The 15086-nt window shown below is 60.5% G+C and overlaps 2 protein-coding genes across 2 annotated transcripts in view; one reads left to right on the forward strand and one right to left on the reverse strand.

The window, feature by feature from the left end:
- Positions 1-226: 226 nt before the first annotated feature.
- Positions 227-4327, reverse strand: PIH1D1 (PIH1 domain containing 1). Its single transcript, XM_004694282.2, has 10 exons — positions 3797-4327; positions 3604-3697; positions 3281-3344; positions 2747-2926; positions 1782-1843; positions 1597-1678; positions 1089-1218; positions 842-917; positions 449-592; positions 227-344 (listed from the first exon to the last, which is right to left on the reverse strand). Exons 2-10 carry the CDS (start codon positions 3691-3693, stop codon positions 303-305), a joined length of 870 nt encoding a protein of 289 aa, XP_004694339.1. The 5' UTR covers positions 3694-3697; positions 3797-4327; the 3' UTR covers positions 227-302.
- A 121-nt stretch (positions 4328-4448) lies between these two features.
- The window catches only part of ALDH16A1 (aldehyde dehydrogenase 16 family, member A1), a 13102-nt gene continuing 2464 nt past the window's right edge, over positions 4449-15086 (forward strand). The window contains exons 1-14 of the mRNA XM_004694003.2: positions 4449-4618; positions 9695-9797; positions 10086-10212; positions 11027-11205; positions 11285-11362; positions 11508-11689; positions 11773-11925; positions 12354-12539; positions 12697-12792; positions 12939-13075; positions 13152-13257; positions 13334-13464; positions 13741-13908; positions 14140-14341. Coding sequence (XP_004694060.1) covers positions 4529-4618; positions 9695-9797; positions 10086-10212; positions 11027-11205; positions 11285-11362; positions 11508-11689; positions 11773-11925; positions 12354-12539; positions 12697-12792; positions 12939-13075; positions 13152-13257; positions 13334-13464; positions 13741-13908; positions 14140-14341 — 1938 coding nt within the window. The 5' untranslated portion in view covers positions 4449-4528. The remainder of the gene's footprint in view (positions 4619-9694; positions 9798-10085; positions 10213-11026; positions 11206-11284; positions 11363-11507; positions 11690-11772; positions 11926-12353; positions 12540-12696; positions 12793-12938; positions 13076-13151; positions 13258-13333; positions 13465-13740; positions 13909-14139; positions 14342-15086) is intronic.

Genomic DNA, 15086 nt, shown 5'->3' on the forward strand with positions numbered 1-15086 from the left:
GGGCGAGGCCAGAGGCACGAGGGCGGTCAGACCACAGGAGCCTGGGACTCCGCCAACTGCTCCTTGGTGAGGCGCTGGGGAGCGGAGGGGCTGTGGGCAGGGGAGGGGCCGCTCGGGGCCACTGAGGTCCACTAGACGCCCCAGCTGGGGCAGCGACCTGTAGGGGACTCCCCGCCTCGGTTTACCGGCCTCGACCCTCCCGCCGTGCACTCCTCACAGACAAGGAACAAGGCAAACGTGCTTTATTGCAACATTGGCTACGCCACCAGCTGCTCCCCACTCCGAAGCCCAGGCAGACGCAGTCACGAAGGCGCCAACAGAAGGGGCATGGCCACCATCAGTTGCTGAGGAAAGAGCAGAAGGGGAAGGAGACCTCAGGACCCAGGAGTACAGCCCTGCAGCCCCCGGGCGCCCCGCTTCCCTGCACCCCGCCCCACCACGCGTGTACCTTCCTCCTCTGGTGAAAGGCTGCCTTGCTCTCGTCAGAGTTGATCCGGAAGGGGACAGAGGCATCCAGACGGTAGAGCTGCTGGGGGCCCCCCACCACCAAGCGGCGCTCCCCAATCTCCAGCGACAGCCCCAGGGCACTATTCTGGAGTTGTGGAAACGTCAGCCCACTCTTTTCCTCCCCCACGACCGGCCGACAGAAACAGAGCAGGGAGAGCAGCTTCCCGCTGCAGATAGTCTGTTCAGTGGCCGAACTCCCGGGAGAAAGGGGGGGGGCAGCGAGGAAGGTGCCAGGACAGCACCTGAAGTGGGGCGCGGGGGCAGCGGGGCTCCCTCTGCACTGGCCCAGTTCACAAGCAACAGGCCCAGCCCCGGTGATCCAGCGAGTACTCACCAGTTTGGGGAGGTCAATTTCCGCCAAGAGGAGGTCGGGGGTTTCCAGCCAGAGGCTCAGGTGAGGCTTTTCTGGGCTGGGCAAGAAACACGCCCGGTGCGGAGGGGAGCCAGAGCGGCCCACCTGCCCGCTGTCCCCACCCCTCGTCTCCAGGCAGCCGTCTTCCCAGCGGGGCCTGCCTCTCCACTGTGGGCTCCAGGCCGGCTCCCCTCCCTGTCTGGCGAGGGAGGGCTCTAGAGGGGCCTACCCGTCCTCAAGGCTCTGCGCGTCCAGAGCAAACTGGCCCCCCAGCTCCTGGATCCGCGGGCGCCGCTGGGAGCGGATGTTCTGCTGCGAGATGGAGCCCATGAAAGGCCGGTTCTTCAACATGCGCCACTCTGGGGGACGGAGGGATGCGGGTGCCCTTTGCCTTAGGGAGCTGCCAGCCAAGAGTCTCTAGGGAGAGGCTCCACCAATCCCTGGAACCCGGGGGCCTGACCACACCCACGGACGTGCTGTCAGGAAGGTGACCCACTGCACCCCCAACCTCCCCGAGGATTCAGTGGTAAAGCCAGGCCTCTGGGGTGCTCCTGGCTCCGCCCCCCAGGCTGCCAGACCACGCCCCCTACAGGGTAGCAGTCTGCAGCCTTATCAGGAATCCCTACCGGCTCCGCTGGGCTGGAGAAGCCTTGCCTTCCCCCTGAAATCCACAGCCCCCCACTACCTGCCACCCCACCAGCTGAGCCTCAGCCCCCGGCCCAGGCCCCGCCCCTCACCGGGATTCAGCTGCAGGCTGTACTTGTCCTCAAGGCCCTCCCTGGCGATGGTGATGACAAACTCTCGGAAGAAATCGCTGTTCTAGGAGTGAGAGGGGCAGAAGTGATGTGGGGTGCGGGAGGGCAGGGCTGGAGGTACAGGCAGAGGCCCCAGCCCAGGCCTCACCCGCAGCTCCGCCCCCAACCTGCATCCTCCGGTAGAAGTCACTGTTGACAGCTACGTCGTAGGCGGTACAACCCTGGCCTTCTGCGGGGAGAGAAAGGGTGAGACCCCTCCAGCCTCCATGACACGGACGACAGGAGAATAAGGGATCACAGCCTTGGGAAACCCAGAGCGCTCAGGACCCGAACTTCACAGCTCGGCGCCCTCTGGCCCCAGTCTTCCCCCACCTTGCCCCTCCCGTGCTCAGTCCCTCCTTCCCTCCGGGCTTACCCAGTGCCCCAGGGCGCAGTCTGGGTCCCTGAGCGCCGCCCTGGAGGCCCTGTGTGGAAAGCCCTCCCTTCTCTAGCCACCGGGTCCCTTTAAATTTCTTCCCATTGCGCCCACTAGTGACCAATCCAGTTCATTCCCTCAGACACCGACCCCTCATCTGCCTTGGCCTGATGAACTCCCCCAGTTCCTTCAAATCTTACACCCCACACCTCCTCGGTGCTAGTGCCCAGCTCTGTCCAGCAGAGCCCCAATCAGACCACGGTGGAATCCCACCCATATCCTTCACCCTAACACAAGATGGGCAGTTTCTCAAGGGCAGGATCTCAGTTTGCTTTGTCCTTATTCCTCAGGGCGCTGCCCAAAGCTTGACCCAAGAAGCTTGGGGGGACATAGGAGGATTAAACAACAACACTCACAAGGCCATACAAACATGCAAGAGACGTGAGAGCAGGCACACAGAAGGGGAGGGGGAGAAATGGGAGCGTGACAGGTGTCCTGGCACTATTCCCTCGGGTGGGGGGGCGAGATGCCAGCCTGGCTGGGCAGGCAAAACCAGGGTTGCCCTGTGCAGAGGGTGCCAGATGCCCAGGTGACCAGGGTTCTGCCCTGGGGAAAAGGATCAGGAAGGTGGTGAGCCCTCTAGGCTGTGAGGGGGGAGCTCTGGGATCCCGAGGAACAAAGAACCAAGGGCTGATTCCCGGTCCTGTGGGCACTGACTTGCATCCAATTCGGCATGAGGCTCTCCCAGACTCATGGGGATCCGAAACCCGGCTTGGTCCTCCTCCAACATCTGGAGCAACTCGTCCTCGGTCACATCGGCCGGAGGAGGGATGGAAGGCGAGTGGCAGATGTTGATGAAAACCTTCCCTTCCGAAGAGTTGGTCTTTACGCAGAAACCTGGTGGCAAGGGTCGCCTTGACGTGGGTCTCCCTGTTCCCAACTGTCCTCCCCGTATTTTGTTGCGCTGTTGTTGTTGTTGCCGTTCTTTTAATCTTCCCCTCTTTGGGGTCCTGCCTCCCACTTTCTGGGACTGTTCCTGCCCAGCCCTGCGAGCTCTGACCCTCCTTCTGTCTCCAATTCTCAGTTCCGCTACTCACTCCTCTTCTCCCGCTTGACCTCTCTTGTACTGTGTCCATTCCTACCCCGCCCCAGCTTTTACCCCATTATTGTGTTCCTTTCCTCCCTCCTGTGACCTCTCCCTACCCCCAGTCTCCACCCACCTCTCTATCCCTCTCTTTCTGCCTTTCTCACCGGGTTGAGGCTGGATCTGTGTGGATTCTGGCCTTGTCTGGGCTTGCTGGAGCTCCTTGGAGGCCTGTGTGAAGAAAAAGCTCCAAGTCTGGCGTCTGTACGATCAGATGCCTCATTTGTCACGCAAATGTTTACTGATAAGTTTCATGCATATGAGATATACGAAGAGGAGCCCCTGAGGGCTCCCATTTCTTCCGGAGCCTACCAAACTTGGCGTTAAGCAATTCCGATTCCCACAGGCCCGACTCCGTTCTGGCAATTGAAGTTCTGTTTGCACGCGCGCGCGCGCACATCCCTGGACCTGGAGTCCGATCGGCCCGCACCTGCAGCAGCAGCTCCTCCAAACGCGCCTTCTCGGCACCCACTGCCTCTGCGTCGCTGAGCTCCGGCACTAGCAGCTTTGAGTCCGCCATGGCCCTGGGGAAGAGACCTAGGCGTCCCCAGCAACCCCGACGCGGGGTAGCCTCGGACGGGATCCGAAATCTGGGCCTGCGCTCGCCAACCCGTGATACCCACTATTCCGTTCGAAATATAAGACTCTCGCCAGAAAGTACAAGTCCTCCGAGACCAGACGCCGGGTCAATTCATTTGGGACCCAATACCCCTAGTGGTTTTCTCCGACCCTGAGCCCGGAGCGTAAATGAGAGCCACACTTCCGGTCCCTCGGTTAACCAACCGGGTAGCCCACACCCACACTTCCGCCTATGCTTATCGGCCAATCCCGAGTGCTCATTCAGCCTGCGACCAATCAGAGACGAGGCCTCGCGCCCGGGCCCTCGTCCACCAATCAAAATTACACCCACGCGGTCCCTGAACGCCACACTTCCTGTGTCCACGAGAGCCACACTTCCGCCCCCCCAAGCTGCGAATGGCCGGGTTCCTGGGTGCAATTTGAAAACCATTATTTCAACGTTCGTTCTAAAAGATGTCCTTCTGGCCTCTGAAATGAATGATAAATGCATTTGTGCAAGTAAAAGATGCACTTCAGCAGGAGCCGGGTGGAGGGGAGGCACTGACCTCCCACCTTACCCCCTCGCTCCCCCCGCCTCCCAGTCCCCAGACTGAGGACTACGCATGCTCCACATCTAGGAGCCTCAGGGCGAGGTCGCGGGTCCCTAGGCGGGGTGGCGCCCTAGCGGCCGTAGCCCCACCCTTTGGGCTGGAGGGGGCGGTGCCGCCCTTTGGACCTCAGGGTTCCCCAGGGCAGAGCGCCCCGCAGTCCTTGGTGGGAAGCGTCCCGGGCAGGTGATGGCTGCGACGCGTGTGGAGTCCCGCACTCGAGAGATCTTCTCCACGATGGAGTACGGACCGGTGCCCGAGAGCCACGCATGCGCACTGGTGAGGCCCTGCGGGCCCGCGCGTGTCCCCCCGCCTAGTCCCTCGCGGCTCGTCTCGCGCGGCCTCCCGTGAGCCTCCGCGCCACTCGCGCCCCGCCCCTCCCGGCTGCCGGGCGCGGGCCGCTAGCGTAGGACGGGTGCTGCTGCCCGTAGCTCGCGGCGTCTCCGCTCTTTGGCCGTGTGGGGGGCCCCCCAGTTGGCCTCGTGCTCCGAGGACCTCAACTCACTGGAGTCTTTCCCGAGGGCTCGGGAGCCCCAGCGAGTCTCCCTTCCTCCGGGACTCTGGCCTCCCGTGGGACTCCTGTAGTCTCCCAAGCGCCCGCAAAACCCCTTAGACTTGCACGGTTCTCGAGGACACCCTCAGTACCTTTGGGGCGTCGGTGACCTCCAGACTCCTGCAGTTACCTACAACCCTTAAGAATACTTCTACCACCACCACCACCACCCCGGGTTCGGGTTCGAATGCCCCTCAGAATGTCCCAGGGGCTCTCATGATTCCTCAGGCCCCTTAAAATCCTTCGGGGTGGGGGGTCCCTCTGAGTTCGAAAGAACTTCCCTAGAACACTGGGCTGTGGAGGCTGAGGAGGGGAGGAGCAGGGAAATGGGAGGAGCTGATGCCTGGGGGGTGGCCCTGTGACTGGGTGACTGTCCCCACCCTGCGCCTGCCCCCCCCCCCCCGTGGTCAGCCCAGGTCAGCCCATCTTCTTCCACTCGGACTCCTGTTTCCCTCCCTGTCTCCCCCAGGCTTCTCAGGCCTGGATGCTAGGGGACCCTGCGGGATCACTGGAGTCCCAAGGCAGAATCCCTACTGGGGCTGAATCATCACAGAATATTTGAGGCACCCTACTTACCCAGAGGAACCCCGAGAAGTTCTGAGAGACCATGGAGGTTCTAGGGAAGTTCCTTAGAGCTCCGAGGGAGTCCCCCACCTCCACCCCAGAGATTTTAAGGCTCAGCTCCTATGGTGACTGCGTAAGGGACCTGGGAACAGCCTTGGGCCAAGTGTGGGGGCACATAGGGCTGAAGACAGGGGTTTGGGGAGTCGCCAGGATCACAAAGGTAACTGACGACTGGTGGAAATAGCAGACTCAGCTAGGAGGATCTGGACAAAGTACAGGCCAGTCCGGTACCTGAAGTCCAGGCGGGGTGGGAGTGATGTGATAGCAGCTTGTTTCCTGTGCTCTCCAGCACCTTCTCAGCACAATCATTTTGCCCCCTGGACAGCCGTGGGAGGGGATGATTATTTTAGTGATAGCAGCACTGGGTGCCCGGAGAGAAGTCATTCGCCCACGGTCAGCACTTTAAGAAAGAAGGTGAGGCTCAGGTCTAAGCTGAGCCCCAGAATTCCAGAGTCCACCGCCTGCCCACTGCCCCCCAGGCAGAGTCAGCCTTCCAGTGTGGGCCAGCCTGCACCAACAATTATGTTTTCTTTGGCCTGCATTTATTTTTGAGAATGTGAATGGGTGGACAACCAATTCCATGTAAACATCCGGGATTCCAGCTTCTCTTGAAAATAAAACCCCAACATTTGGCAATCTGTGCTTCCCCATCGCCTGACAGAAATCATCTGGATTCAATAGTGGCTGGCATCTGCAGCCTCCGCCAGGCCCTCTTCTCACACGTTGCAGCCTGTCAGCATACTTCTGGGCTTTTGTTTTTGTTTTGTGGGGGGGATTTTGCAACCTTCCAGAGAGTCCTTACTATCCGAACTCCTGTTTACCCTTCACTTAGCCTCATCAGTCACCATGGGTGTCTCCCTTTGTTTGCTTTATTCTAGTGTGAGACAATTTAAAAGCCAGATGTAATATAATCTTCCCATAAATGTTTGAATCCTCATTTCTTCCTTTTTTTTTTTTTAAGATTTGTTTATTTATGCATACAAGAGCTGGGATGCAGGCCAGAGCTGCAGGGAGTGAGAGGCTTCACCAGAGACAAAGTGGGGAGCAGAAGGCAGATCTACTGAGATCCACTACTGAGGGGAGCAGCAGGGAGACAGGAGAGGCCTGCTGTGCCCTGGGGGTCACTTCCTGGCGGGGGTTGAACTCAGGCTGCAGGGGCTGTGCCTCAGAGTAGTGAGACTTGACCCTGCGCCACCCTTGGGAGGCCCTTGAACCCTCATTTCCACCAGATAAGGAGACTTGTTTTGTGACCCAACCACCCTGTCCTGTTTACACTTAACGTCGTAATGTCTGTTCTTTCTTCCCATCTGACGCCTGGAGTGAGGGGGTCTCTGAACGTGGGAACTTCTGGCTGAGCATTTGACCTGAAGGAACAATGAGGCTCATTGACCACGTCAATGACCACTTGGCAGGGTCAGAGAAGATACAGGAGAATGTGATCTCGGGGATGCTAAGAGCAGAGACAGTTGACCGAAGGAAACATGGGACATGTGTGTTGCATTTAGCTGGATTTGGGGAGGATGGGACCTGGGCGAGCAAAACAGGTATGGAGCATGAGAGGCAGTAAAAGAAAAAAAAGCCCCCAACAACCGCCGGCCGGAAGAAACCCCAAAAAGGGGGGGGGGGCCCCCGCGATTACCCATCACCCGGATGGCTTAGCTGAGAGTATTTCAGGACCTTCAGGTTTTCGGCTGCGTAGCAAGTATCGCAGAGGGGCTGTCGGGCCCCAGAAGCCCCCGGCCAAAGAGCCCCTTGGCAGCACCCGTCTTCACGGCGTCCACAACGCCCCCCAAGTGATGACGGCCGAAGAGGGAGGGAAGACAGCCACACGGGGGTGTCGGAGCCCCGCCTCCCACAGAGCACGCAAAGCCACTGGGTCTAGTCTTCTAGGGTGATATCCAGTCCCAGGAAGTCAGCGCCAGGCAGGGCACCCCCAGGCTCCGGCTTCCAGGGGTAGTTAGGGTGTGCTCCCCTTCTCCCGGTCTCAGTGCACCTGTCGTCTAGTAATAACAGCTGGATTTTACCAGGTGTGCAGGGAAGGAGAACCAGACAGCAATACATATGTATTTACATGTGTATCCGTGTCACCAGAACAGGTCAGAATTCTTGCCCACCTTCAGCTTTGCTGTGCCACATAGAGGAAGAGAACAAACCCTCATTTTGGGGCACAGATGCCCTTCTCCAGTGCAGGAAATTCCCCTTCTAGATTTCTTCACTGAGTGTTTAATTTTGACCCATGGTTTTCTGCATCCATTAAAATGGTCCTATATTGGCCCTCTATCGTGGCGCAACGGGTTAGGACGCAGCACTGCAAGGTGGCTGTAGCCGCTTCAGTGAGTTTGATCCCCGGCCGGGGAGGGACCCCCAGGGCGCAGCAGACCTCTCCTGTCTTCCCGCTGCTCCCCTCAGCAGTGTACTTCATCGATCCGCCTGTTCGGCTGTCCACTCTGTCTCTGGGGAATGCTCACCCTCCCTGCACCTCTGGCCTGTACCCAGTTCTGTGTGCATAAATAAATAAATCTTAAAGAAAGAAAAAGCAATGCCTATATAGACGTACAGGTAGGCAGGAAAGCTGCCCTGGTGGCGGAGGGTCAAGTCTCAGCGCCATGAAGCTCTTCAAAAAAATGGCCATCTATTTCCTTCTTTCCGTGAATGTGATATTTGACATGATTGGCTTTCTGTTTTGTTTCCCCCATGAACTTCCCTCTGCTCCCTTGCTCGCTTCCCTCTCCCTCTTCACCACACAGCCCTCGCTGCCATTAATTTTTTTTTTAAGATTTATTTATTTATGCATACAGAACTGGGGTACAGGCCAGAGGTGCAGGGATTCAGAAGCATTCACTAGCGGCAGAACAGGCAGATCTACTGAAACCCACTGCTGAGGGGAGTAGTGGGGAGACAGGAAGGGTCTGCTGAGTCATGTGGGTCATGCCCTGGCCAGGGATCGAACTCATGCTGCAGGGACTGTAGACAGCTTTGTAGGCTGAGACTTAACCCCTGCACCACTAGTAAGGCCACAAGAGATCTTTTTTTTTTTTTTCTAAAGACTTTATTTATGCATGCAAAACTGGGGTACAGGCCAGAGGTGCAGTGTGGTGAGAGACTTCACCAGAGACAGAGTGGGGAGCAGAACAGGCAGATCGACGAAGTCCACTGCTGAGGGGAGCAGCGGGCAGGTCAGAAGAGGGCTGCCGCGCCATGTGGTCTCCTCCGGGGCAGAAATCGAACTCATGCAGAAGTGGCTTTAGCTTCTTAGTGCTGTGCTATAACCTGCGCCACCAGGGAGGGCCCCAAATAAATAAATCTTAAAAAAAAAAAAAAAGAAGTCACCCACAGGGCATGGCAGTTCCACTCTTAGGAACGCAGCCAAAAGAAGCGCAGACCCCGAGTTGTGTGGAAATCCCCCAGCCTGCACACTGCCCCCAGCAGCCGGAGGGCACAGACACGCCAAACGCCCGTCAGCGAAACGCGGTCGTCCAGCCAGGGAAGGAGGCTCCTGTGGCCAGAAACAGTGAACCTGGCTCCCTCGGGGCCTAGGAATTGCATCTCAGCCCTGTCACCACTGCAGCCTGCGTTCAACCCCGGCCAGGGAGTGACCCATGGGCGCCGCAGACTGCTCCTGTCTCCCCACTGCCCCCCATTCTGTCTCTGGTGAATCCTCTCACCCCCACCTCTGGCCTGTACCTCAGTTCTTCTTTGCAAAAATAAATTAATAAATAACAGAAGTGACTTCTGCTAGATGCTCCAGCTTGGAGGAGGCCTGAAAACAGCATAGGAATGAAAGAAGCCAGACACACCAGACACACGAAGTCACATTTGTAGGATTCCATTGATGGGATGTGTCCAGGGCCGATAAACCCAGAGACACAGGGAGCAGATCAGTGGGGAGAGGCAGATGCCTGCCCAGTGGGCCCAGAATTTCTTTTTGGGGTGATGACCATGTTCTGAAATGAGATAGCGAGGAAGGTTGCATAACCTATTTGTCCACTAAACTACTACATTTACACTTTAAAACGGTGAATTTCATGTTCTGCATATTTTACCAAAGGAAAAAAGACAATAGAAGGGAAAGAATTAGCTGACTGGCCAAAGGGAGGGCAGGTGACCCCTCCCAGAAAACTGCAGGCAGAGCTTGAGCTCCCTCCCAGACCCCTTCCGAACTGTCTCCCCTCCCCCAGGCCTGGCTGGAGACCCAGGACCGGTGCTTGGGTCACTATGTAAGTGGGAAGTGGGTGAAGCCGGAACACAGGAGTTCTGTGCCTTGCCAGGATCCCATCTCAGGTATGCGGTGCCCCCCTTTCTGAGGGGAGGGAGAGGCGTCTGTGTCCCCCCCGCTCCCAGTCCCCCATTCTCTGCTCAAGACCCCAAGGGCAGGGAGCCACAGGTGAGGGCGGGAAGGCTGAGGGTCCCTCTCCTCTGGTAACCAGGGATGGACGTTCCCAGACCCCAGGCCCCCCTCACCCCAGAGAAGCTTTCTGAAGATTTCTCCCCTAGCCGGCTCTCCTGGTTCCACAGACAGCTCCATCCGGCCCCCCCTCCCATTTTGGGTCCCCCCATTCATCTCCCCAGGAGAGAGCTTGGCCACATGCCTCCAGGCACAGGCTGAGGACGTGGCCACCGCTGTGGAGGCAGCCCGGACCGTGCTGCAGGACTGGAGCCGACTCCCTGGAGCCTCCCGGGCCCAGTACCTGACCAGGTGACCCCCGGAGCGCCTGGGGAGGGAGGGAGCCCCAGCACCTCTCGGAGACTGTGGGAGCCAAGACTTGCTTCCTGACTCTCGCTGACGCCACTACTGACAGCTAAGCTCATATCCCTGCCTGCCTTGAGGGGCAGGGGCTCAGGCGCTCAGTTGACCCTTAAGTAGCCAGGATCCGCTTAAGCCTGTGTTTTCTTGTCAGGAGATGACGTCATCGTACGGTCTCGGACAATGCAGCCCAGTCCTGAATGAATTTTCTCTGCTTTCTGATTTTTCTCAATCCCATTTCATTAGCTGGCTTTCTGTAAGACTACAGTATTACAGAGAACATTCAAAATAGCTGTTCACCAAATGTAAGGCTTTGGGGAGTCAGGGGCCAGCCTCAGGTTTCCGACTGCCCAGGAGGTCACCACCCCCCGATCTTTAGGTTGTCAAGTGTCAAGGGGATTTTCCTCTATCCACTGGGGTTGGCGATCCCACATTACCCGTGGAGCTGTTTCTCTGCATGCAGCTCATTACAGTTGCTGGAGCCCCAAAACCTGTTTTCCAGCACAGTATGACAAGGATTCCAGTTCCCAAATTGCAGTTGAGATGAAAGCTAAGTCTCAATTTCCCAGCACCTTTGGGGCTTGAGGGTGGCCCAGCACCGAAGGCAGGTGCTTGCAGACTACATTTCCCATAAATCTCTGGTGTCCACCACCTCTGGCATATGGAGGGGGTGCCCCAGGGCCTCATGGGGATTGTAGTCCAGGTGTGTTCCTGGTCTCAGCCTGAAGGGCCGTGGGAAATGCTATCTCCTGTGCTTTCGCCACAGGTTGGCCAAGGTAATCCAGAAGCACCAGCGACTGCTGTGGACCCTGGAGTCCCTGGTCTCTGGGCGAGCCGTCCGGGAGGTGCGCGACAGGGACGTGCCCCTGGCCCAGCAGCTGCTCCAGCACTATGCAGTGCAGGCGCACAGCCAGGAGGAGGCGCTGGCGGGCTGGGAGCCCATGGGTGAGAAGCTGGAGTCCGGGACCCTTGGCCTCTGGGTGGCCAGCAGTGGCTGCCACAGGCCCCTCGTTTATTCTTGCAGGGGTAATTGGACTCATCTTGCCACCCACTTTCTCCTTCCTTGAGATGATGTGGAGAATTTGCCCTGCCCTGGCTGTGGGTAAATGATGGATGGGGCCCGAGGGAGGAGGCTGGGGCCAGACTCCTGGGCCTGAGCGAGGGGAGGCTGGGGCCGGACCCTGACTTTGAGGGAAGAGGGCCCAGAGGCCCAGACTCCAGTTTCCTTGCGCCGCCCGCCTTCCCAGGCTGCACCGTGGTGGTCGTCACTCCCCCGGCCTGCCCGACACCCCTCCTCCTGGCCCAGCTGGCTGGGGAGCTAGACCCGTTCCCAGGAATCCTCAACGTGGTCAGTGGCCCTGCCTACCTGGGCCCGGTCCTGGCCTCCCAGCCTGGAGTCCAGAAGGTCACCTTCTGTGGAGCCGTCGAGGTACCTTCAGGGCCGGGAGGGGAGAGGACATGGCGGGGCGCCAGGAGACCCCCCAGCTGAACCCAGTGCCGGGGATCCCACAGGAAGGACGCGCCCTTCGGCGGGCCCTCGCCGGCCAGGGTGTCCAGCTGGGCCTGGCCCTGGGCACCGAGTCACTGCTGCTGCTGATGGAGGCGGCGGACGTGGACTCGGCCGTGGAGGGCGTGGTCGACGCAGCCTGGTCTGACCGCAGCCCGGTGAGGCCCGAGCCCCGGGGTCCCCGCGAGTCCCAGGGGACGTGCGTGTCAGTCCCCAGACCTGGACCCCGATGTCTGTTCTCTTTGTCCTTGAACTTCTCTTTGCGCCGTGTGTCCCGGCCTCCTCATCACCTCACGCTTCTGAGCTTGGGGTCTGCCGAGTGGGCTCCTGACTCTGCCTTTCTCGGGCCGCCTTTGATTCTCCGCCTGCCCGCTGCCCTGGCTTGCCAGCCTCTCTGTCCTCTCTGGAATTCCCAACCTTCTAGACGCCACCTGCTGTCTGGGGCTCGGTGCCTGAGCCCGGGGGCCTGACCCTCCTCTGATCTGTGCTTGTGTGTCCCCCAGGCTGTGCCGTTTGGGGGGGCCCGCCTCCCCTCACTCACTGTGGACCCCGAGTTGGCCCAATCTGACACCCCTTTGTCTAACAGGGGGGCCTCAGGCTCTTCATCCAGGAGTCTGTGTGGGACGACACAATGAGGCGGCTCCAGGCACGGATGGGACAGCTTCGGGGTGGCCGAGCGCTGGACGGGGCCGTGGACATGGGGGCCCGAGGGGCTGGCGCTCAAGACCTGGCCCAGCGCTTTGTGCGTGAAGCCCAGAGCCAGGGCGCGCAGGTAAGGGTGGTGGGGTGCGCGGCCTCTAGGCTTCTGGGGGAGGAGGGACCTGGACCCCAATTCCGGGGCCTGGGGAAGAGGGGCTGGGGGCCTGGACGCCGGGGCCTGAGGGAGGAGGGGCCGGCAGTAGGTTTCTAGGTCTCTTGTCTTCCCTCAGGTGTTCCAGGCTGGCCACGTGCCCTCGGACAGCCCCTTTTTCCCCCCAACCTTGATCTCTGAGCTGCCCCCAGCCTCCCCTTGTGCCCAGGCAGAGGTGAGCCCTCAGGTCCACCCACGGCCGGACAGGGGCCCAGCGGTTCGCGGCAGGGGCCTGCCGGGCGGGCGGGCTGCCGGCCCGAGGCGGCCCTGTGGTGGGCGTGTGGGGAGCCAGGCCCCTGAGCACGCTCACCCCCCTTCCAGGTGCCGTGGCCGGTGGTGGTCGCCTCCCCGTTCCGCACCGCCAAGGAGGCCCTGGCTGTGGCCAACGGGACGCCCCGAGGCGGCAGCGCCAGCGTGTGGAGCGAGCGGCTGGGGCAGGCCCTGGAGCTGGGCTACGGGTGCGTGGGCGCGGGGGTGTCCGCCCCTCGTCGCCCCTCGCCCTGTCTCCCTCTGACCTCCCCCTTCCCCTCACAGGCTCCGGGTGGGCACAGTCTGGATCAACGCCCATGGCCTCAGCGACCCTGCAGTGCCGACCGGGGGCTGCAAGGAGAGTGGCTCTTCCTGGCACGGGGGCCCAGACGTGAGTGCCGCCCCCTCCCGTCACGCCTGCCCTCACCCCGCGCCCCCTGCGCCCCCTGACACTGCCCCTCTGGCAGGGTCTGTACGAGTTTCTCCAGCCCTCCGGGACCCCAGCGCGGATGCCCTATTTCTCTGAGAGTCTCAGCTACGAGGCCTTTGGCCTGGCCACGCCCTCCACCTTACCGGCGGGGCCTGAATGTGGGCCCAGGTGAGCTGTTCCAGGGGTGCAGCTCCCAGGATGGCTGGGTTGGGGGACAGCAGCAAAGTTGTGGCAGATTACCCCACAGACAGCAGGGGGTGCCCAAGAGCCTTCGCAGGGTCCTACTGAGAGTTGCATTCAGGGTCTTATGTCCTAACCTGTACCCCAGCCTGACGAGGGTCTCAATTCTGCTAATGAGGATTGTGATCACCCAGAGACTCAAGGAACATGGGGTCTGAGCAGAGTCTGGCCCTGGGACCCACCGACTGCCTTGTCCTTCTGCAGCCCAGCACCCCCATATGGGCTCTTCGTGGGGGGCCGCTTCCAGGCACCAGGGTCCCGGAGCTCCAGGCCCATCCAGGATTCATCTGGCAGTCTCCGTGGCTACGTGGCTGAGGGTGGAGCCAAGGACATCCGAGGTGCTGTGGAGGCCGCCCACAAGGCCGCCCCTGGGTAAGGGGGCGTCCCGCAGGACAGGCTCCGGGGTTCTCGAGGTGTCGGGGAGGGTCGACTGGCACTCCCCCAAGAGCTGATGGGATACGGGGTCTGGAGCCCCAGGCTGCTGGGCTGTGCGCCCCCAGGCTCCTACCTAGCGCCTGCACCCCCAGAGTAGGCGTTGTAGACAATGGGGGGTGCCTGGGAAGGGCCAGGGTGCCAACCGCCCCCTGCCCTGCCTACCTGCAGCTGGGCGAGCCGATCTCCAGGGGCCCGGGCGTCCGTGCTGTGGGCCCTGGCGGCCGCCGTGGAGCGCCGGGTGACCACGCTGGCCTCGAGACTGGAGAGCCACGGCGTGGAGCCCAAGGCCGCCAGGGCGGAGGTGGAGCTGAGTGTGAGGCGGCTGCGCGCGTGGGGAGCCCGTGTCCAGGCCCAGGGCCACACCCTACAGGTGAGAGGGGCGGCAGGTGGGCACACAGGGAAGCGGTCTGCAGTGGCGCCCACACTCTGCCTGAGCCGGACTTGGGGTCCCCAGCAATTGTCTCAGTGCTGCACCTCGCTATCTGCACCTGGATCGTGGGCATAGGCTGCCCTGCAGCACTTTTAAGCTGTGACTTGTGATGTGGCCACAAGTTTAATTTTGTGGGTCATTAAACAAACATGACTTTTAAAAAAATATTTATTTATGCATTGAAAACTGGGGTACAGGTCAGAGGTGCAGGGGTGAGAAGATTCACCAGAGACAGTGGGGGGCAGCACAGGCAGATCGATGAAACACTGCTGAGGGGAGCAGCGGGGAGACAGGCGAGGCCTGCTGCGCCCCGGGGTCCCTCCCTGGCCGGGGCTCGCACGCGTGCTGCAGGGGCTGTGGACGGCCTCACAGCGCCGAGCCTTGCCCCCTGCGCCACCAGGGAGGCTTTTCGTGGGCTCTTGATACACTTAACATGCCGGTCAGTCTCAGTGTTGGCTCTGATGGCGGCTGGTGGAGCCCGTGGAAGGGAGCACTCGGGGCCTGAGGGAAGAGCCGGGTCGCTCACGGAGGGGACATGCGGGACACGGCCACCACCACTGGTGTCCGCCCCTCGGACTTTCTGTGGGACCAGAGGAGGTGAGCACTTGAGGCCTGCCATAGCGCCGGGCCCAGAGGACGTTCGCCGTGGCTGGCCACGGCCTGGCCTGCCCGTGCCGGAGCGCCG

Source organism: Condylura cristata, unplaced genomic scaffold, assembly GCF_000260355.1.
Source record: "Condylura cristata isolate star-nosed mole 26May11 unplaced genomic scaffold, ConCri1.0 scaffold00041, whole genome shotgun sequence".
NCBI lineage: Eukaryota > Metazoa > Chordata > Mammalia > Eulipotyphla > Talpidae > Condylura > Condylura cristata.

Excerpts from the sequence above, each read along its gene's own strand:
- PIH1D1 (XM_004694282.2), bottom strand. The coding sequence starts at position 3,693 with ATGGCGGACTCAAAGCTGCTAGTGCCGGAGCTCAGCGACGCAGAGGCA. Across the intron at positions 3,345-3,603 it reads TGGAGGAGCTGCTGCTGCAG|GCCTCCAAGGAGCTCCAGCA; the intron begins GTGCGGGCCGAT and ends TTCTTCACACAG. Across the intron at positions 593-841 it reads AAATTGACCTCCCCAAACTG|AATAGTGCCCTGGGGCTGTC; the intron begins GTGAGTACTCGC and ends CCACAACTCCAG.